Source organism: Nasonia vitripennis, chromosome 4 (genome assembly GCF_009193385.2).
Source record: "Nasonia vitripennis strain AsymCx chromosome 4, Nvit_psr_1.1, whole genome shotgun sequence".
Classification (NCBI taxonomy): Eukaryota; Metazoa; Arthropoda; class Insecta; order Hymenoptera; family Pteromalidae; genus Nasonia; species Nasonia vitripennis.
Window position 1 is genome coordinate 7,003,062 of NC_045760.1, and position 22,858 is coordinate 7,025,919.

At 50.8% G+C, this 22,858-nt stretch overlaps 1 protein-coding gene across 3 annotated transcripts in view; it reads right to left on the reverse strand.

The window, feature by feature from the left end:
* LOC100678558 overlaps positions 1-22,858 on the reverse strand; it is a 223,353-nt gene that overhangs the window by 29,984 nt on the left and 170,511 nt on the right. Inside the window, exon 5 of one of the 3 annotated variants that reach the window (XM_031929508.1) lies at positions 20,577-21,124. The exons of the other annotated variants lie outside the window; for them this stretch is intronic. Coding sequence (XP_031785368.1) covers positions 21,037-21,124 — 88 coding nt within the window. The 3' untranslated portion in view covers positions 20,577-21,036. Of the gene's footprint in view, positions 1-20,576; positions 21,125-22,858 lie in introns of those variants that run through there. 3 annotated transcript variants of the gene reach the window in all.

Here is a 22,858-nt window from a genome sequence, read left to right on the forward strand (position 1 = left end):
TTCCGTACACGACTAAAGCAAGAGTGAACGAGAGTAACAAGCCGAAGAAGGAATTTTTTCAATTTTTTTTTTACTTTTTATTACTGTTTTTACGATTTTTTCACATTTATTTTTAATGCTTTTTAAAAACTTTTCCGTCGCTTTGCTAAAAAAACGAAAAAATGCAAGAGTATTAATCTGAGACCAAGCATCTATCCCACCAGCTATAAGCTGCAGAAACCAAGTATCCAATATCTATACAGCGCAGTCCAGCGCGCCGGGTCGAGCCGAGAGGGCGCACCTTTCCCGTTGGCGGGCAGATTTTCAAAAAATCTCCGGAGCTGCGCGCGCCTCGCCTTCATTGATCGTCGCGGGAGTCGGTGGTGTGGTGTGGTCCAGCACTACATGTCTCTCTCTCTCTCTCTCTCTCTCTCTCTCTCTCTCTCTCTCTCGCTCTCTCTCCCTCGCACCTGCTGCGCTCTGTGGATTCTATACACATTCACGGCGGCAGAGGGGGGAGTTGTTACCTCGACTTTTAGGGCGGAGCCCAGAAGTTGGCGCTGCTGCAGCCGCTCGCCGCGTGCAGCAAAAGAAACTAAAAAATTTAAAGATTCAAAAACGGAAAAACGTCAAAAAATTTTTTGAAAAAATGAGAAAAATGAAAAAAAAAATGCTCTTAAATTTTTTTTTGTTTTTTAAACGGTTTGTTGGAAAAAAGCAAAAACGTTTTTCAATGTTTCTGTAAAAATCTTTGATTTATTCGTTTCGTTCGGTTGCACGTTACACATTGGATTCAGTAGCTGCGCGCGAAAAAGGATTCTGAAGAACCAGTAAGACGGGCGGGTAAGATCTAGAAAAGTAAAAAATCCGGTTCTCCGAGGGAGAGATCAGCAAGCGCAGGTCCCTCGACGATGTGCACAAAGGTTGCATTGTCCTCGCTGGGCTGGCGAAAATCACCTAGAGATACAGACTGTAGGGGGACGAGCAGCTTGGCTACCAGCACCAGTGCTGCTACTGCATCTCCTGAGGGTCGCTTTCATTAAGGCTCAGAGCCGGGCAGGATTTCGACAATGACCCCTGACTTGCCGGTTCACCACAACATTTTTCAGTCTAGGCAGCAAGCTTTACGCCGAGCCGCACACAGACACATAGTCCAGTAGCATAGCCCAACCGAAAACTGTTCGTGGAACAAGCGGTGGCAGCGTCCGAGCTGGGGGGTACATAGGAGGGATACATACAGAAAACCCAAAAGTGCGAGGGAGGGTGCGAGTTAACCTAACCTCAAAATTCCAGCATCAATTCTAGAGGCCCTCTCTCTCTCTCTCTCTCTCTCTCTCTCTCTCTCTCTCGCTTCCTCTTTAGTGCGCGCCGCGTCCCTCCCAGCCGGTGTGCAATTAGGAACTACCCGAACACCCCTCCCCCTCCTCCTCCTCACCCTCGCCCTCCTGCACACCCCGGGCCAGCCACCCTATTCTGGCCTCTATATCGTCAGGACGGCCTCGTAGTCGTCGGCCGGTAACGACGGGTACCACGTGATCCACCAGGCTACACTCGCTCTTGTTTTTCGGAAGGGGGTGTACAGGGCGTCGTCGTAGTCGCTCTCTCTGCTGCGCGAGATACGAGACGGTGGAGGGGGTGGACGAGGTGAGAGAGGCAGCGGAGGGGCCACTGCCTGCTGCTCTGGGAATACCGCACGTTCGCGTCGTCGTCATGGTAACCCCGTCGAGGGGGTGTGGGTTCGGGTTATACTTGAAGGGTTGCAGCCCGGGTGCCTGCGTACAGTCCTTGTAAAATCGCGAAAACTCCGCGAGGCCAGAAAAGTCCCGCCAGCAACGGAAAAAGAGATGCGCGCGCTGCTACTTTTGAGCGAGATTTCACCCCCTACCGTCTCCGCGGCGCTGCACGTGTGCTTTCCCTTTCGCGCCGCGCCGGACGGCTGTTTACACCGCTTAAACGTCTAAGACAATTAATGACTCGGCTCTTCCTTCCTACCCACCTTCCTTCCTTCCTTTCGCCTAACCTTCTATATACTCTTTTACTTCCGAGGCCAAACACACGACCCTAGACCGCAGCGGCGACGGAACCTCGCGCGTTTTTTCCTCTCGGTTAAATTTCTCTAACGAGATAAGTGAATTTGCACATTCTTCTTGCTCGGACTAGTTTTTCACCGAGCCGCGAGAGCGATTAATTAATGAGCTGACCGAGGTTGGCCCCTTTTTATCTTGTTACGCGAGCTGAGAGTGTGTGTAGGATATTACTTTTTTTTAAACTGGATTTTCAAGAAATTTGCGGCGTCTCGAATCAAGTGTACCCGCAGGATTAAGCGGTTATCTTTGAAAAAAATATCCTATACATTTTGCGAGTGAAATCAATTTCAAAGAGACTTTGATGAATCGAAATATCGCATCTCGTTTATTCGTACAGATCAGCAAGGATCGGAGGTTGAAATTCGAAATATAATGGCCCACGAAGAGGCGTACACGCTGTAATGGGTAAAACGATTAATTCTTAATGCGATGCGATGTTTGAGCGGGCCTTTTACTCTTTGTCTCTTTGTCAAAAAAGAGATTAACGTACGGGGAATTTCCAAATATTGTTCAATCGACTAGACGGATTACTTTGATCTCTCGTATAAGTGAGGCTCCATCGAGAATCACTAATACAAGGGATCAAAATTGTTCGTCCACGTAACGCATATAACATTCTTTCCACCTACTGGTAACCACGCCTGGCTGATCAGTAGCTGCGAAAACGGTTATTTTTACACACCACAGGGGCTCGTAAAAGCAAACGATAATGGCCGCACTAACGTCCTCGGGGTTGGTGAACAGCGTCGATTCTCCGAAAAAAAAGATACGAGAGTACTGCTTTATTCTTTCTTTTATAGCTGCGAGTCCGAATTGAAAAATCAATGCATTTCCCAATCAAAGAAACTTGTTATTGAAAAAAGTTTTCAGCAAAGTAATTTGACGAGCATTCATTTTGTTTCTGCGAGTATCGATTTTACTCGAAAAAACGCGGGAGAGGCTTTGAAAAATTCAAGTTCCTTCGTCGACAACCCTTCAATTATTTTCGGTTCTGCCAGTCATGTTTGCTATTTCGGCTTCCCGCAGCTCATACACGGACGCACTCCGTTAATTACAATTTTTTTTCTTCTTCAGCAAATACGTATCCGCACTCTCGCGATTTTTGCACTAAATAGAACATACAAATTTTTTCCCTCGAAAGTATATTCAAACGAGAAAACGAACAAATTCACCTAGGAACGTTATTCTCGTAAATCGCATGTTTATAAGCACCGGGCAACAAATTGCTGATGGTATCGCGCTCCTGTAGGCCATATAGTTTTCGATGTTTAGATGTGGGATAACGGCGAAATCGATGCTGTACGTGCAGCCGGCCACTAATGACGGAGTCTAAGTGATCTGCAGCAATTCAACGGGATGTATCGCGTTACGCCCAAACATCGACATCGAGTCATCGTATTATACACTTGAATCGTAGAAAAAAAATCTATATCATCCCTTCGTCGACGTTCAAATCCTCTTACATGAAATTCGTTCCGTCGAACAATCATTAATCACAATCGTTTGACACATGCACACAAGTGCATATTCAGAGCAAACGCGAACGACAAACAAGCATCATCATCCAGGCCGAAAAGCAAACGATACTCGAGCACTTTCTTCAGCCAATATAACAACATCGGACGAACAAATGATGGCTCGATATAGCTCGTTCGTTTTCCCGACCGGCTAACGCTACCGCTACACAGCTCGGCAGTAGCCTCGGCACCGGCTACAAGCTCGCGGGAAAATACCTTTTCTCCTGCAGCAGCAGCAGCTAGTATATGGAGCTGGAGCTACCTCGCGGAGAGCGCACAAGAGAGGCTTGGCCTAAGCTCGTTAGGAATTACACGGCCCCGTCGCCCCGCGTACACGAAGAGAATGCGGACTTGTCAACACTCAAACTGGACTGGATTCGCTAACGGGCTCAGCGCGTTCTCTCTCTCTCTCTCTCTCTCTCTCCTATATATATGGCTGCAACGGGGTGTAGAGAGAGCGAGAGAGAGAGAGAGAGAGAGCCGCCCGGACGAGAGCAGCACACGCCGCAAATCTAATCATGGGCTGCCGCATTCGCGTCCTACATTTTGCGCAGGCACAGCGAGCGAGATATTGCCCCATCAGCCGCACTCCCACACGCTCGCGTACACGCGTGTGTACAAGCTTCTGCTCAGCTGTATACGCGTTTTTTTTGTCGGTGTTCGGTTCACGCGCCGCGCGCTTCTTTTCGTCGCCCGAAAGCAGTGCGCGCGCGCTCTGTGTATGCGCGACATGGTGAGAGGGACGGATTTGCTGGGGGGAGGGGGGTGATATCGCGCGGAAAAATATTTGCCGCTCTGATGCGCCGCCAAGAGAGATAACGCCGCTGAATAATAGATTTTCTATGAAGTCGCGTGTAATGGCGCTGATGTCGGGAGGCAGCCCAGTGATTTTGCACTCGTTCATGCGCTCGCGAGGGTGTGAGTTGGATGATCTCTCGGCGTGTGCTTTTCGGGCATCGAAATTCACCAGATTTACTTATTTTTGGAAAACGAGATTAATTCGTTTACAATCGCGTATAAGGAAACAAATCATATATAAAAAATCGTTCTTTCAATTTTTTTCCAGCCCCTTTTTCTATTTTTTCCCCAATTTTTCTCGTTTTTTTGTCCCCGATTTTCCAAATATTTCGCCTTTTTTCTCCGCATATCGCTCTCAGGGCTTCGCGAGTATACACAGCCCACGGGCCAAACAAGCCGTAAAGGTAAACGCGCTTTCCTCCCTCCCGAGCGGCTCTCTCCCTCCTCAGGTCCGATGCAGCAGCAGCAGCAGCAGCAGCAGCAGCAGCAGCAGCAGCAGCAGAGAAGCGGACGCGAGTGGGGGTCGAGATAGCGCTGGCTCTCATCTAGATGATCATCTGGCCGCTCTCTTTCTCCCTCTTCTCCAGCTCGCAGGACTCGTTCGATATTCTACGCTCGGCTCCGGCTGTGCACTAGGACTAGGCGAAGGCGGAGTCTAGCTGCGCGCCGCGATCCCCTCCACGGTCGAGCCTAGGCTGAAGCTCTTCGCTTTTATTGATTTTTCGCAAAAAGCGCTTGCGCGCGCGGCCGAAGCTCGCTCGCACTTTACTTATACCATAGGCGCGGAGACGAGGTAGTGAGGGAGACGATCCCGAGGGTGGGGGTAGGAGTCGAGGGGTGCACGTATACCAGCTCCAGAGACGCTGCTGCATTCTGTGCCCCTTTCGTCAGGGACTGTATGTGTGGCTTTTGTGCGAGAGGAGAAGTTCCGCTCAACTTCCCCTTCGACTCTTTATCTCGCGATTATTTACCGAACTTCTTCACGCGCGCACTCGTCTTGCTCGATTTCCCCGCACGATCGAGCCTTTTTCCTCCACCTGCGGCCATCGGCTGATGCGTAATTACCGGTCTACGCGAAAAATGAAATTTTTTCCGGCATTTCGAAATTTTCGGGGATTCACGCGCGTATGTAGACTCGCGAGAGAAACGTATAGGCACATCCCTCGCCGCACTATTATCGATCGCAAAACATCATTATCCCGTGTATTTCCAGTGTCAACTGCGTCGCTCGCGCTTGACACGGGCCAGAGGCGCGCGGTCGCGTCGCCGTTATTAAAAAGGGACTCCCCGCGGAATTATTAGTGTACACCGAAGATGAGCGCGCGTGCATATAAAACCGGACAGCGGCAGCAGCAACGGCGCTGGCAGCAGCGACGATCGGTCAACATTGCGATTTCCCCATCGACCCCGTGCGGTGTGCAGCGGCCCCTCATGTACCGTGTATCATCGGCGCAGGTCTAGCCCCGAAAATGAAGGCTTAGTCGCCGGCCAACATTCATTATTACTCGTCTCCTGCTAGTATAGCGACGGCGCTGGCTTCTGCTGCTGCTGCTGCGCTATACTCCCTCTACTCTCATTTCGTCATCGCACACAGCCACGCACACACACACACGCGAGCAGGAGCGGAAGCTTTGCTATTGGTCGCTGGTTTTCCGAAATCATTGCGCGCGCGGCGCTAGCGCAGTGTCACGCACAGGCCGCGCACACATGGGAAAACTCTAAACGCGACTACTGCTCGCACACACACACAGAGCGAGTGACGCATGATTCTAATGGAAACACACGGGTGGTCGGCTGCATCCAAGTGGAAACTCTCTATCTGCCTATCTGGTTCTCCTTCTCCCTCCTCTCTCTCTCTCTCTCTCTCTCTCTCTCTCTCTCTCTCTATCCATTCGTTCGTCGCGCACACACACACACGGGCGCCCGCTCGCGAGAGAGGGAACGACCGAAGCCGGCGTCGTCATCAATCATCGAATGCCAGCGGCAACGCAGCGCGTTTTCCCCGCAAAAACGAGCCGAGCTGTGCTGGCCGAAAATCCGACGCACCACCCACATCCACCCTTTCTCTCTCTCTCTCTCTCTCTAGCCACCCCATACACGCCCGCTAGAGCCGAGCTTGCGTGTCGGTGTGCGAGCCGGTCGAGTCGATGACGGTTTTCACTTTGCCAGCGGGGAATCACGCGGACGCACCCGCGAATGACCGCGCCTCGCTCGCTCCGGACTGCCAGAGACGGCGTTGGTTGCTACTTACGTGAGAGAGAGGCGGTGAGCCAGACAGACAGAGATAGAGAGAGATCACTTGCAGGAGAGCAATTAGTCGGGAAGAAACTGACACTGAGAGTATTATTATTACGTGGAGAAACGAGAGAGAGAGAGAGAGAGAGTGAGAGAGAGCTGAGTGCGAGGAAAAGTCCGACTGGAATGCTAGGAGCGAGCGGACTGCCGAGCGAGTTGCCGTGGCGCGTAAAAACGCTGAACTGAATCCGCGGCTCGCCGCGGACAGAGGGGCAACGTATGATTGGCAACAATCGGCACTCTGATCGAACGTTTGTTTCAGAACACATATGCGCGCGAACATACAGCCGAAGCGAGCGCGCCAGCGAGAGAGAGAGAGAGAGAGAGAGAGAGAGAGAGAGAGAGAGCTTCCACCCCTCTGTGTGCGTGTCTCTTTCTCTCTCGTTCGTCCTCTTCCATCATGTTCGCTCGCTCGCTCGCTCGGACCGCCTTTTTTCTCCTTGTCTCTGTCGCGCGCCCACTCGCCCCGTCGAGCTATCAATATTTGTCCTCTCTCTTTCTCTCGCTCCCGTAGCCGCGTCTCGCTTTGGCGCACGTCGATGATATTCCATTCGTCGAAACGTTCGTTTCTCTCGCGCTCCTTCGATCGCTCCTCTCTTCTTTCTCCTCTCACTCTGTACGAGTTTTTATATCGTGTGTGTGCGCCTCTCTCTCTCTCTCTCTCTCTCTCTCTCTCTACGGGTGTATCGCTTTTTTTGTTCGACTCTCGAGCTTTTTTTCGTTCCGGGGATTTCGGAGCTGCTGGATATCTCTCCCACCCGTGAACGATGACTCCAGCCGATATTTATATACCGCGCGCGAGCGTACACGTGTACACGTGTCTTTATAAACACAGGCGGGGGGACTGTATGTGCAGAGGGGGAGAGGAGGGCCGGCTACTAGTACCGCGCTGCACCGGCTCTCTCGCTCTGTTGTCCTTTGATGACGGGAGAGATGACTGTTTTGATTTTGCGCTGCAGATGAGTTTGCGGCCGGTGCGCTTTGTCGTATTGTATGCGCACCTATGCCTGCGTTGAATGATGTTTTTCCCGTGCGCGTTATGGAGATTTTTCTTTTTTTTTACGCGGAATTATTATCGCAGAGCCATTTTTAGGAAATTGCTGTTTTCTCGGTTATCCCATGCGGATCGCATTAGGACGGACAAAGGATTCCTCGAAGCGCTGATTGCACAGCTCGCACTGAATTAGGGATGAAATTTTTCGGACGCTGCACTTCGATTTATCATGCACGAAGGAATTTTTGAAATAATTTTCGAATTGCCTTCCGGGCTTGGAATTTCGCGCTTTGTTCGCTTGTTTTCGGCGCTGCTGTCCCAGAAAAATCTGATTTCGCGCCTGTGATCTAGAGAGAACGTTGATTTTGCATATTTTGTAGCAGCGAGTAGTAAGAGGCGAGGTTATTCGGACGAGCGATTAAGGCAGCTCCCGGTACGCTAAAGCTCGTTTAAGTAGTAAATCCCGAGTCCGGTCAGCCCCGTCAACGCATTCCCATCGGTCGAGCTTCCAGCGAATATAACGTCTCTCTCTCTCTCTCTCTCGAAGCTTTTTCTCCTCGACTACTCTTCGACGCTAAACATTTCGTCGGAATTAGTTTGCCCGCATTGCAGCCTCGCACGCATACACGCGTCCTTCTCTTTGTGATATTTCGTCCTTTTCTCGTATACGCGCGGAGCCCCGACACACACTGCAACTGTAGCCTATATAGCGCCGGCTCACGCGGGGAGAAAGACAGACAGACGAGCGGCAGCTCGAAAGTGCGTCAGCGTGCGTGTGCAGGCTGCATGCAAAGCGCCGTTGCTGCTGGCCAGCCAGAGCGAAACGAACGAGCGCCGCGTGAGAGAGGAAAATATTCAACAACGTCGGCGTGACGCGCGGGGCTTTAACATCGGCGGCGGCGGCTCGCTGACGGCTGCTCGCGCGCCGGACATTAATTAAGGGATTTTTCTGAGTGTTTATTTTTTGTTTCGCTAGCTTTTTGCAGCGCGAGATTTTTTTTCCTCGCTGCTTTAGTCTCGCTGCGAGGGGAGATGCATGAAAGATGGGGGAGGGGGTGGTAGGTGGAGGAGGAATTGCCTCGAGTGGATGACGAATGTCATCGGGGTATGGACAGGAGGAATCGAGGGATTTTACTCGTCGAAGGTTTATATTTGCGCGAGAGGGCAGCTTGAATTATCGATGAGATCGGCTCGTCGTATTTGTTTGGATTATACGCGTAGGGGTATAAGTTTGATGGATGCGATTTTTCCGCAACTGCAGCTCTCAAGCTCTGCGCTGGGACTTTTATTGACGATCTCGATGGCAGAGGTAGGGAGAGTTATCGCACGGAGGGCGAGTTTTTGGAGCTTTTGGGTGGCAGACATCGATATGGCCAGGATTGAAGGGTTTAAGTAGATCGGGCCCGAGTCCGGGAAGACTAATATATATAGTCGTACGAGTACACGAACCCATTTATATTTTTAATTACATCTTTGAAAACTCCAAAAATAGCTATATTTTTCGATACACCATACAATCGAAACGCACCAGCTATAATCAGATCAAACGGTCGGTGCGAAAAATCCAAAGCTAATCCCTAATTTCGAGGACTACCTCGCGCCCGCGCACGGCCCATCAAACATTCCTGTAAATCGGCGCGAGCGCAACCGCACGTGCCGCGTGCTCTGTCAAACGCGCGAAAACTGCGCTCATGCGGGCTGGGAAGCCCTTCGACGTCGGCGCTCGTCATTTTTTTTCTCCGACCAGAGCCCGAGAGCAATATGTGGGTTAGTATGGAAAGCCGGAGAGCGAATAATTCGTTCTCCATACGTACGTCGGTATCGCTCATTCGCTTTTTATTCTATTCCTCTCGCGGAATCGATCGCGAGCGACGAGCGAGAGAGAGAGAGAGAGAGAGAGAGAGAGAGAGAGAGAGAGAGAGAGAGAGAGAGAGAGAGTGGAAGGGAGAATCTCGCGGTCATAATTTACGACGAGGACGACGGCGTCGGCTTTTTTCGTCGCTCTTCTTTGCGTGCGGTCATTATTGGCCGATCGGCAGCAACGACAGAGAAGAATTACGGGCAGCGCGGAAAAATTGGGATAACGCGCGCGGTGATATGATGCGCCAGGACGGAGCGAAGGAGAGAAAGGATAAATATATTATCGGGATATGAAGCGAGCCGGGATATGAACGAGCTTCGACGTAACGAGCTACGATCGACGAGTATGTACGTGTTGCGTTTTATTGACTTTGCGCGCGGACGTCACCCTTCTTCGCCTCTCGTGTGTGTGTGTGTGTGTGTGTGTGTGTGTGTGTGTGTGTAGCTACATCTTTCTCTTTTTGCTTTTTTCCTCGATCGACCAAGATTCGATAACGCGGTTATATATAATGGGAGAGCTTTTTTTCTCGAGAATTTGCTTGTGGAGGGGCGGAAGTGGAAATTGTGGGAGTGTATTTTTGTGGAGGGTAATTGTTTTATCGATGGTACTGGCTCGCGAAACTTGGTGATTTTTACTGGTGTTTATTGTTTCCCCTCATAATTTGTATTGATGTTCTGGTAATTTATGATTGATAGACGAATGAAAATATTTGGCATAGGTACATTTTTAGAGAATATTTTTATTATAAATTATGATTTTTTCTCAACAACAACGTAAAAGAACAGTTCTAACGCTGCAGCAACGCCAGCAAGCAATCAGCGAATTGACGGTGGCGCGACCCTCGGCGGTCCTTGAACCCCTGGAGTCGGCAAAACAGTTCACCACATCCCCGGTAAAGCCACGCGGTAAAGAAGATCTCGTGCGAACAGCGAACGAACTCGTCGCTCCAACAGTACAGCGGAGGGGGTGACGACCGGCCGGGCGGCACTACCCGTGGAGGGGGTCGAAACGGGAGAGACAGAGAGAACGAAGCTCGGTCGCGCTGATTTATTGTATATTTCAATTTGTTAGAACTCAAACATTTAATTGCTTGTACGTCGGTCGCGTTCGGTTAATTTTTCAGCGTTGCCTTCTTCCCCTCTCCACCTCCCCCCCGCCCCATGGTGCCCGGAAATAAAACTCGTTTTGTTAGTTTTTTCCACCAATTTCGCAAATTCGCCAAATAGAATTTCCCCCGGCGTGTATACACGTCGCTTGTTTTGCGCTGGCGTAGCGTGCGTTATTTTTTTTTTATTGCACTTCATATACGCGCGCCCGGCATTTATTGTTCCACGAAAGTCAGACCTCAATTTAGCCTTTTAATTGCCCGCGTGCTGCGATCGATTCAGCTTTTTCTTCGCTCGATCGATTTTACATATCCGCGCGCATAATGACGTCGCGGGAGGGAGAGAGGAGGACGACGCGAAATTAACAAAAAAATTTCCACCCGGTAAAATATTCAAGTCTCGCTCTCTGCGGGCGAGCGAACGGGCGAGAGGAAAAAACGGCGCGCTGCTGCGCCCGGCAGCACTTTTTCAGGCTCGCTGAATTCGTCGAGTCATCCGCTGATGAAAGATCGACGCGCAGCGGCGCTCGCACGAAATTTCGCCTACGGCTGAAAATTTTCCGCGCGCATAAGTCTCGCGCCGCCACCGTCGCGCTGATTCACACGCGCCGACAACTTTGTGCGCGAAAATCGATTTTTACCCGCAGCAGCACTATACTCGTTGCTCGGACGCTGATGCGAGCGAGCTTTAATATTCAGGCGAGAGAGTGAAGGGTGGAGAGATTTTGTCCGGGAATTGGTAATGAGGTGGTGAGGAATCCGCGTGCTGCTTCGACTTTCGGAAATAATGAAAGCTTTCGGACGAATCGCGAAATTTAACGACGTTGAAGCGTGGGAGATGTTATACCGAAAGTACACTTTGGTCGCGATAACGAACGAGGATAATCAGAGACTTTTCATAATTCTAGAATTTTTTTCGGATAACGTATCAACTTTATCGCGGGGAACATATTATACCGAGGGAACAAATTATTCTCATCCCCTCTTGATTCTATATGAAAAAGCAGGACTTTTTTCTCCTGCGCCTTCCGTGCATTTCACTTCATCAGAGCGAAAAAAGTTCTCGAAAAGAATCTTCTTATAATAATGCAAATTAAAAATTCCCTCGATCCGCGCGTGCCGAAAGTGCGCGCTATATACCCAACGCACTCGCGCCTAACGGCGGATTATCGCGAACAATGCTCTGAATTTTTTCGGTTCGTCCTCTCTCTTTCCCCTTTTTCCCTCTCCCTCTCTCTCTCTCTCTCTCTCTCTCTCTCTCTCTCTCTTTCTCGATAAATTACACGCACTGCAGGCCGACTGGTTCTCCCAAAAAACTTGGCTAAAAAACATCGGAAAGTGCCCAGCTGCAGCTAGGGTGTGTATCTAATAATCCTAGATATAATGAATTATAGAATTTTCCGGGCGTATAATTTTATCGGGGACGAGAGGAGCAGCAGTAGTAGGGAATATTGCTCGCGCGCCGGCAAATACGTCGGGGACGAATCGTCAAAAAGCTATAGATCGTTATTGTCTGCTCGGCGACGCGGCGCCAGAAGGATCATCCTCGCGCTTGATTAAACACGCTGCTAATTCGACAAACTCATACATCCTGGAGTATAAGCTCGCGGCGGACTGACGGCCGAGCAAACATGACGAGCTCTCGCCAGCACGGCAGAGAGAGAGGGACAGAGTTTCCGATGAAAATTTTCGATCAGCCGCGGCGCACGGTGAGCAGCTGCGCTGTCGCACGGCTCCAGCTACGGAAAAATGAAACTTTTCCTATATGCGCGAGAGCTTCCCCGAGGAGGGCAAAGATAATTATTATTCACGACATTACGCGCGCGTTGCAAATTGAAGGTGCGATATTGGAGGAACGGCCGATGGGATATGGCTGACCGCAGACGAGCTGCACTACTCGGTCGCGCGCGAGGTGTCGGCTTTCGTCAACAAGAGATGCGAGCGCGATGTTGATAATTTTTCACTCGCAAGTGGTATCGATCGATTTTGGTCAGAAACTCGCGTACTTTTCCGTTCGTACAACCGCAAGCGCGTCAATGAACTCACTTGTTGATCATTCGAGAGAGAGAGAGAGAGAGAGAGAGAGAGAGAGAGAGAGAGAGAGAGAGAGAGAGATGAAAAATTAAATTTCCAAAGCGCATTCGTAACCCAATTCACGAGCGGCCGCACGCATTAACCATCGGCACTCGCGCGAGCGGATCCCTCAATGAAAGCGAGCCGAGCGTAGATCGGCTCGTGTGAGCTTGCAAAAAAAAAAAAAAATCCGCTACCCGACAAAAGCCCGATAAACACGAGTCTCACTCTCCTTCCTCAAAACGCCGGGGGTAGCAAATCGGTGGCATACTACACACTATATACGACCATTCAATCCGTAGTCAATGCGCGGCGGATCTCCGCTGCCTCCCCCCAATCGCGATTCAGACGCGTGTAACTCTGCCATAAAACTTGACCCACTTCCCCGCTGCGAATACAAGATAAACAAAACGGAGGCAGAAAAAAAGGAGGCGCAGCGGGATGGTTGAACTTGGCAGGGTTCGATCTCTTCGATTGGCCCGAAATATGTGTGTCTCGGTCGGCCGTAGCCCCATTCACATTCATATCTGTGCGCTGAGTTCCGTTCGTGTCTTGCAAGCTCTCACTCTCTCTCGCGCACAGCCGCGCCGAGCTGCGAGCAGCTCTCGGTTGCCAAGCGGGAGCGGAGAGGAGCTCGAGTAGGTTGGCCGAGGCCGTGCGCCAATCCGCGACCTTCCTCTCCTCCTTTGCTTCTTTTTTTCCCGCTCGCTCCTTGACGCGCCGCTCTGCGCTTGAGCGGAATCAACAAAACACAAAGGGGCCAGCTCGCGCACATACACGCTCAAGAAAGACAGAGAGAGAAAGAGGCAGCCCTCGTCCATTGATTACGCGAGAAAGAGGGATACCGGCGGGAGAGAGAGAGAGAGAGAGAGAGAGAGAGAGAGAGAGAGAGAGAAGGCGAGCGAGCTTAAGTGTGTACATACGTGCGTGAGGGCTCTCGATCGCTGCCGGCGGCGGAGAGACAGACGCAGAGTCGCAGCAGCGCCACCGCCGCCGCACGTAGGCGTGGCAATGCGTCGGCGCGACGGCGCCTTATTCGTTGAAAACTTCGCGCGCAAAAGCACCGCCCTCGCTCTCTCTCTCTCTCTCTCTCTCTCTCTCTAGTGCACTCGTTCGCCACTACCACTACTCGAGCTATGCGTGCCTTGCTGTGTATCAGCCCTTTGTCTGCGTGTGTCCGTGTGAGCGGCGCGAGAGCGAGAGAGGGATGTGCGCGGAGAGAAAGAGAAGTGGCGCTCGAAACTCGCTGCGCGAAACTTTGGCTGGATGGGAGGGTGGGGGAGCTGCTGGAGAAGCGAGGGAGAGAGAGAGGGGGGCATTTTTTGGGAAAGTAGGCAAACGTAAGGACTCGCGCGCGCGGGGAATGCTCGCTGGTATTATCTCCGAAATTAGAATGCTCCGCGTGCAGGCCGGTAGAATTAGCGAGTCCGTAGCGCGGACTCGAGGAAAATGACTAATTAGAAAAGAAGAAGAAGATAAGAGAGCTGTAATAACGAAACGCGCGCCGGCGAAATTGCAGCAGTCGAGTGCGGACGCGTATACGCGCTATTAATAAAAGGGGTGCCGATGAAACAAGGGAAATAAGCTCTTCTATTACAGGCCTGCGGAGCGAATAGGAAAAAGCCAAAGAGACGCGCCGCGGAGAGTAAAAAACAGACAAAGTAAAGCGAACAACAAAGAAGATGAAAGAGGGGCAGAGCAGAGAACGGAAGCGGGAAAAAGAAAGTACTGCGAGAGAAAGAGATATGGACGCGGCCTTGCCGTAACCATCATTACGAGAGGGAGCTCTTCTCTTTTTCAATCGCGCCTCTATATACTCCGTAGCTCTCGATCGAGCCGGGCCGAATTCCAAAGACCAAGTAGAAGCGCCGACCGGATATGGAGAAAGTCGGCAGAGAGGAGCAGCGCGCGTTTAGCGATAAACGAGAGGGTGAAGCAGAACGCCGGCTAGTCTCGAGGCTCGATTTCCGGTCGCGGGCGCATTTTTTCGCTCGAATCGCGCGATTTTTCGCCCCCCGTATACCGAAAGGGGTATGCAGAGCGGAGTGTGTGTGCGAGAGAGAGAGAGAGAGAGAGAGAGAGAGAGAGAGAGAGAGAGAGAGAGAGAGAGGGAAAACAAATGCACGATGCATATCGAAGCGAAAGAGAGAGAGAGAGAGAGAGAAAGCTCGCTTTCGATTTTCGCGCTCTCCTGGTCGAGACGCGAAGCTATTTCCGCTCGCACCGGCTCGTTTTCTCTCTTTCTGCCCTGTGCACCTGACTCGAAATAAATATATATGGTGTCAAGCTTTCTCTCTCTCTCTCTCTCTCTCTCTCTCTCTCTCTCTCTCTCTCTCTCTCTCTCTCTCTCTCTGTATCGCTTTTACTCGTTTCTTTGTTTTACCGGCTTTTTTCGGCTAGCTGCGGTTATTGACTCGCGCACTACACGCAGCTCTTTTTGCCGTATGTGAGCGCGCTCGGAAAAAAAGAAGAAAAGGCGCGTTTGTTTGCAGCCGCCTCGACCGGAGCCACCGAAAGCGTATTGATATGTTTAAGAAGATTGCTTTCGAGGCAGCGATCAGCCGGCTATTAGCCGCATCGCTGGGATATTGCTCATTATCGGAAATTTTCGCTTCGCAAGTATATACTGGTATATTTTCGGAATAACCGATTCGCCCTGCACGTAATCTACGAGATCAAAGAAACCGCTGGTTCTCGTTAATCAGTAGTAGAATCGAATTTGGTCAGACACGAAGCTCACTGCCTGCCCAGATAGTTGCTTTGTTCGCTGTGTATCTTATTATACCGCAGCGAGGATAATGCCTCGGCCCATTCCCCCCGTGAGCAGGCAACCCACAGAGTTATTAAACTCCTGAAAGCTCCATTCCGTCTGTTAGGACAAATGAAGCTGGCTTCCAACTAGCAACATCAGCGACAGCAGCAGCAGCAGCAGCAGCAGTCGCCGAAGTCGTATCTGCTCCGTTCGTTTTGTCGCGTCGTCGGCGTATCGCAAATGGATTCTCGGGGCGCGGGGACAGGCGATTTAGGTTACTCGTTAAACAGCAGCCGACCGCGGCATCATTCCCCTCCTCCTCCTCCTCCTCCTCGCGTTTTCGCTACGTGCGTTTACGTGTACATGCATGGACGTATACCAACACACACACACACACACACACACACATATATATGTATATATATGCATGTATGCAGACACAGCCGGTGTATGCAGATTACATGCGTTTTGTTATAGGTCGCGCGAGCGACGATGAAACCACTATTGTTCGCCGGTTCTGGCAACGCGCGTGCAAGTCTCATCTGCAAGTTTATCTGCTTAAGCATCTACGCGCTTATTTGTCGGAAACGAAATGCCCCGCCGTCGCTATATACGCAGGGGTGTGGGTGCAGGGATGCATATATGGAGTTTTATTTTTCGCTCTCTCTCTCTCTCTCTCGCTCTGTCTGCAGTGCTTTTGTCGCGGGCTTCCTTTTTCCCTGTTTTGCGCAGCCGGTGCTGCTGCTGGGCAGCGCAGTTGGAGAGAGCTTTTTTGCTCGGCTTTTAAAATGCGATATTGTTACGTTACGTAAAACCGGGGGATTTAGACGTGAAAAGTTTTTTATAAGGTTCGCCGGCCTCGCCGGCCGCCGCGTTTGGGAATTTATTTTTGAGTATCGCGTTAAGAGCATTACACACTTTTTGCTATACGTTATATGCGCACACGTAGACACGCATACACGCGGGGATGCAACAGAGGTCTCGGCTCTATCTGCTCGCTAATGAGCTGCTTTTGCACTGACTTATGAGGAATTTAACGTGCGGATTGACCGATACGAAGAGGACTTTGCGGCTGACGCTTCGCATTATGGGCTGCTCGTCAAAGGGGGCTGTTTTTACTTCCCGAGAGAGAGCGCAGCAGGGATGATGTAACGGGGCGAGCATTCTTGCTTGATAATGTTATTCATCCCGCATCACGAGCGTATCGATCAATTAGCATTGTAATTTTCGACGAAATATCCGAGCGCGTAACGCCGTTACACTCACTCGCTGGACGATGCATCGATCAATAACGATTTAACGCGCTGCATCAGCAGGACAGCTGTTTTTTCCGCATCAATCGAACTTTATATACACGGAAGAGTACATCGCGTTATTTTAAAACAAACGAGCCTCGTAATATCCCCTGTCATCGATCGGAAATCGAGCTTTAACTCGAGCGCCCGCGCAAGCAATAAAAATAATTTATACAAGGTCAGGCCGCGATGAGCGAGCAAAAATAGGTCCTGCACACACACACGCACACAGCCCTGTGTGGAGCTTAATTAAAATTGACAAAATTATCTCGCTTCAGCTGCATCGAAACCGAAAACAACGAGAGGGCGAGAGTCAGCGCCCCAAACAAACGAAATCGGACTGCAAATAGCGGCAACTCGATTGCCGATGCGCATTTTTTAATCGAGCATGGTTAAAGCGCTCGCTCGCGTGTGGGCTTCCTATATACTCTCCTCCGCTGCTGGCGCGCATACCGCGCGCGGAAAGTAAAAGCGATAATAATCGATCGATCCTCCACCCCTCTCTTCCTGTTTTTTTCCGAACTACACACACACACACACACATGGATCACGAGTAGTGGCCGGCTGTGTGCTCTTTGTGCGAAATGCGAAATTTTTGTCGGCTCAAAGTATGCCAGGCAAAAATGCAGCCTTGTCCGTCCATTCAAATTTCAAACTTTCGCTTTTTGCGCGTTGATCGGCCGAGCGATATCTGCCCCGCTTTTATCTCGCTTTTTTTCTCTCTCTCCCTCTCTCTTTCTCTCGATACACACGGACACCTGACACGTATAGATAGATATATGCACCTGCATACAAGCTGTAGTACAGAAAGGCAGCATCGCACGTCTATCGGTACGTCGGGGCTTCTCCCGCTCTTTCGATCATATTAGCTTATGTCCCGATAAAGCAGAAACATGCCCGATGTGTGTTTGAAGCTTCGCCTCTGGCACGTGCCGACGCAGCGGTAGTCGCCTCTCTCTCTCTCTCTCTCTATCCCTGTGAGTGGCCTCGATAATGAGGATGTGCCAAGGCCGCTTCTTTGGAGATTAGCTACTACTGCGCCAGAGGATTAATCGTTTGTCTCGCGATTATCCCGTTTTTTATAAAGTCGTGACGGTTTATTGTACGCTCGTCTGACTGAACACGCGTGTACCACTCGTCCGCGACAAAGAGACGCAATAAAGGTGTATCGTGTCGCGGGAATTCACGTGTGCGGCGGATACGTCGATGAAAAAAGTTGAATTCCATTTTCATTAGTTTACCTGCAGTCGAGATGCACAGAGGACAGTAACTCGCGTTCGTCAGCTGTTAATCGACTCGCACGCGCGGTGTGTGTATAGCGCCAGATATCCCGCGAGCAGTCACGCGTCGAAAAAATTCCAGCTCCGCCGCTGCCGCGTTCATCCTATAAAATCTATTTCCCTCGCGCAGAAAAGTGAAAAAATAAAAGAAGCATCACCCACACCTCCGTACACGCTCTCTCGCTCGCTCGGTCGCGCTCGCGAGCGAGGGAATAAATTTGTCCTCGCTGTATGCCATACACTTTATACCTCGAACCGCAAGCTTGTTCGCATTTATCGTTACGTCCAAACAAGTATCGATCAAACTCTCCTGCACACATACCGTCGTCTCTTTCTCTCTCAACTTTCGCGATACACACATCGCTCATTTTATTTCTCTCTCTCTCTATCTCTCTCTCTCTCTCTCTCACTCCGTTCCTCTGCGTGTGTGAGCGAGCTCAGCCCCCTGGGCGGTCTAATGAGTAGTCGGTCACGTCAGAGCCTGTCGCAGCCCCTACTCCCGGGACTCTTTTCTGGCGTTGAAAAATTAGTCTCCTTACAAAAAACTCCGCGGGGGCCAGCACACACGTATACGCGCGAGGAGAAAAGAGAGCGAAAGAGGAACGAGTGATGGTAAAAGGGACACGTGAAGGAAGGCTGCAGCGGCGCACACACAGACACACGTACGAAAATCCAAAAGGAAAAGGAAGAAAAAACGAAGCAACGGAGGGAGGGAGAGTAGAGAAAACCGAGCAACGTAAATACGAGCACACGTTGCTACGCGCCGTAAGCATTGCGCGCGGCTGCTGCTGCTGCTCCGGCCTTTTTACAAAGGGTGTCCCGAAAGTACGATCCGAGCTGCCGCCCACCTCCCTCTAGCCTGCTGCTGCTGCTCTGCGATGTAAAAAGGACCGAATGAATAAATTAGCCTCGGCTCTCGCTCGCCCGCTCTCGCTTTTCGCCTGTGCGAGAGCGCGCGTACACACAGGGCACAGACAAAATGAGAGAACGCCGCGGGAAAGAGAAGGACGTGTGTACTTGCTCTATACTATATATACATATACGGACGGCTCCGAGAAGGGTGAAGCTGTCAGTGTCGGGGATTGGCTCTCTCGCCATTTTGGTGAACGCGAAAGAGAGAGCGCTGAGAAAGACACATGGGGGAGAGCAAGCGAGAGAGAGAGAAAGATGGATAGCCTTGCGGCGCTAGGAAAATCCGAGGGAGCGACTGCTCCGGAAACATCGTAGCGAGCGAGCAAAGGGGCGAGGGTGTCGCCGCCTGCCCTCTCGCCATCTTCCCTTTTTCCCGGCGGCGGCATACGACCCCCATCTTTCGCTACACCGCTTCCAGAGTTTTAAGCGATCGCCCCCCCCCCTCTCTCTCTCTCTCTCTCTCTCTCTCTCTGGCTGTGCGTTGTATTTGTAAACAGGGACACGGCACAGTCGAGAGATGGGACGCGATTATTTGGGCAACATTAGGAAAATCAACGGACGAGCGTTTTATTTTTTCGCAGAGAGAGAGAGAGAGAGAGAGAGAGAGAGAGAGAGAGAAAGCGAGCGGGATGATTAAACGACGCGCGGCGCTGTTTGGGGGGAGCGATGACGACGGCGTCGTGTTATTTTTACGCCGGTGGAAAATTGAATTTTTCACTCCTGAAGTCTGAAAGCATTTATTTAGTCGGCGCGTATATACGTTAGGCGGAGGGGATAACGGGTGCGTTTAAATTGCTTTCGACCAAAGTTTAGATTGTAATTCGATTTTATCGAACTTTCCGTGCTCGCGCGAGCGCATAGTCCGAAGTTTGCGGAGCGACCGCTATTAGTTGAGATTTAAATCGAGTTTGATACTCGCTCGAGCGATGATTCGTACATACGCTGCGTTCGATGTGTAAAACTACTTGGAAAGCTGTGGACTCGAGTCCAACCGAGCCGAGAACGCGCCACTTGCCGTCGAAAAATTAATTAGAAACCATCAGGCAGATAACCTCTCGTCCGTCAGCCGGCTTTGTACACCGGCGGCCCGCGAGAAAAGCGCCGACGTTATTTCAAATTCAGAGAGCGATCCCCTCGTAGTATAAGTAGTCCCGCCGATTCCTCGTTCCCCTCCGGGATAAAATTCAATCGCACGCTTATACAAAAGCCCGCCGACGAATTTTACGACTCGGCTTCACAAAGAAGGGAGGTCCTAAAAAAGCTCCGAGAACGCTCCTTCCATATGTACCGCCATCAAACAAATCATCCGGAAGACGAGAGACTTTCGCGCGCGACCCTCCGCCGTCATACACGCAGAGAGCGTATCCAGGGACGCGAGCGAATAACCATCGCAGGGGGGTATAGGCTAAATCGGGATTAACATTCTCGAAATCCGCCGCAATAAAAAAGACGGGGCTGGAGGAGGATGAGGAGGACAGCGGAGCGAATCTTCCCATATCAAAGAGGCCGGCGTTTAGATTTCAGTGAAGGGCAGCAGCTGAAATTGGAATGCTTGACTTGCTCGCGCGCACTCGGCTCTAAATTGGAAAACGAAGAACGAAGCGAGCGAGAGAGAAAGAGAGAGAGAGAGAGAGAGAGAGAGAGAGAGAGTATAGTACTGCGGGGAGAAGCGTTTGTGAGGAAACAAAGAGAAGTACCCACAGCAGCTATATACTCTCTCTTTCTCTCTCTCGCTCGCACTCGCCGTTAGAGCGGGTTCGTTTAATATCCAATTTCCGAGACGTCAATCCTTTAACAAATTACCGGTCATTTCTATCAGGTCCACCGCTGCTTTCTCTCTCTCTCTCTCTCTCTCTCTCTCTCTCTCTCTCTCTCTCCTCTGCAGCGGCGGCGTACTCGTCGTAAAGCTTTCCTCATTTTCTCTCGTCGCTCCTCTTCTTCTTTTCTTTTTGCCGCCTGTATTTGTCTTTCTCTTTCTCTTCTCTACTCTTCCTCGCAGCGGCGGACGATTGCGAATTTGCTGTGACGAGAGGCTGCAAAATCTCGTGTACAACGTGACGAGAGCTTGCACGCTCGCGTTTCTCAAATTCAGCGGTGCTTCAAAGAACGCGCCAGGTGATCCTCTTTGTTTCCCTCGGTTAGACGAGGTGCATCCGGTCGTGAAAATGCCACCGCGCTGCAGAAAGGACGTTTTTTCATTCAAAAATATATATGAAAAAAAGGAGAGAGAGAGAGAGAGAGAGAGAGAGAGAGAGAGAGATGGGAGGAAAAATGAGCCGTTGCAAAGCGCTTGCGGTACTTTTATTTCCCGCGACTGAAGCGGCGCCGGAAAAAATGTTTGTAATGAGAGAAAATTCGTAGCGCCGCTATGCTGCCGCTTACGGTTACGTACCCGTACATACATATACATATATGTACAGCGAGAGGACGCTGGGGAAATGTAAGCTCGTCTGGATAATTTTTTATCGCTCGCACTCTGTGTTTCATGCACGCGCGCGGCGCCTGTTGTAGAGGCCGTTCTTATAAGTTTTTCGCGCGCAAAGTATATAGTGCAGTACATGCGTTAAAGTTGTTGCTCTGTATAACACGCGCAAACGTGCGAGCGAGCGAGTTTTCATACGATGCTAAAAATACGAGCGACGTGTTGAACAAATATTCGCGTTAATTTTCAGAACAATATTATTATACTCGGAGCCCGTGCGCGCGAGGCTAAAATGGAGCGCGCGGTGTGTAGTGGTCGTTCTAAAAAATATTTTCATAATCCGCGAATAATTCAAAGACCAAATGCTCTCCCTCTCTCGCTGTTCCGGGAGGTCGTTCTAAAATTTCAAAAAGCTCGCGCAAGCTCTCCGCGCGCACGACACAGCGGCTTTCTCGGGGCCGAATTTTTTAATTAAAAACCGGACGTGCGTGAATTCGCGTATAAAAGCATACATATAGTATACGCGTACAGTCACTCTCTGCAGCGCGCAAGACGTAGTTCTCCGGCGGACACGCATAGCGGGAAAAAAATTCGGCCCCGAAAGAGGTTAATTTCCGCGCCGGATTTCCCGCATAAATTAAAAATTTGCTCGCACTGCGCGAATTACGCACGTACGCAGTAGCTCTCGTTTTTCCCGACTCTCTCTCTCTCTCTTTCGAGCGTAGCGAGAAAAATTGCTCTCGCCGCGGGGGCGGAAACGATAGAAAGTCTCTACTCGTACGTAGCAATCTGCACTCGTTAAAACCGCTTGAAAGCACATCATCCGTCGCGGCGAGCGCGAACAAGCCCCTCTCATTAGTACGAAAATCGCCCCGGCGCGACGTCTCCAGAGTAACGGAGGAACGCGTACGTATACGCGTATTACGAGAGGAGCGAATGAAAAGAAGCGGCAGAAAGACAGATAGTGTGTATTTTCTATATAACGGGCGTACGCCTGTTGAATCGAGAGCGATTGGCGCGATATCGGCAGCATCCGTCTCCTCCCCCGCACCGAGCTCGTATAATACGACAGGCTCGCTCGTTTTCGGTTCGCTTCTCTATATACCCGCTGCCGCACTATTTAGCCGAATGTATGTGCGGCGGAGGCTACTTGAGCGCAAACGACGTCTGCATAAATGAGACGGGGCTGGAAAGTAGAGAAGAGAAAAAACTAAAAAGAGAGCGTACGTTTCGCGCTTCGCTTGGTACGTACGAGCTGCCCGCAGTATGCAGTACCTGCACATTTCAGTAGCAGAGAAAGAGACAAAGTATCATTGCCGCGCGTACAAAAATCGCGACGGGCCTTGCGCAATTAAGCAGCCCTTCTCGGAGCTTAATCAGCTCTCGGTCGTGCAATACTACTGCGTGTGCTCACCCTCGCGCGCGGCGGAAAAAACGAGCGCGGGAAGAGCAGCTGGATAACAAATCATCGGCATTTCTCAAAATGGC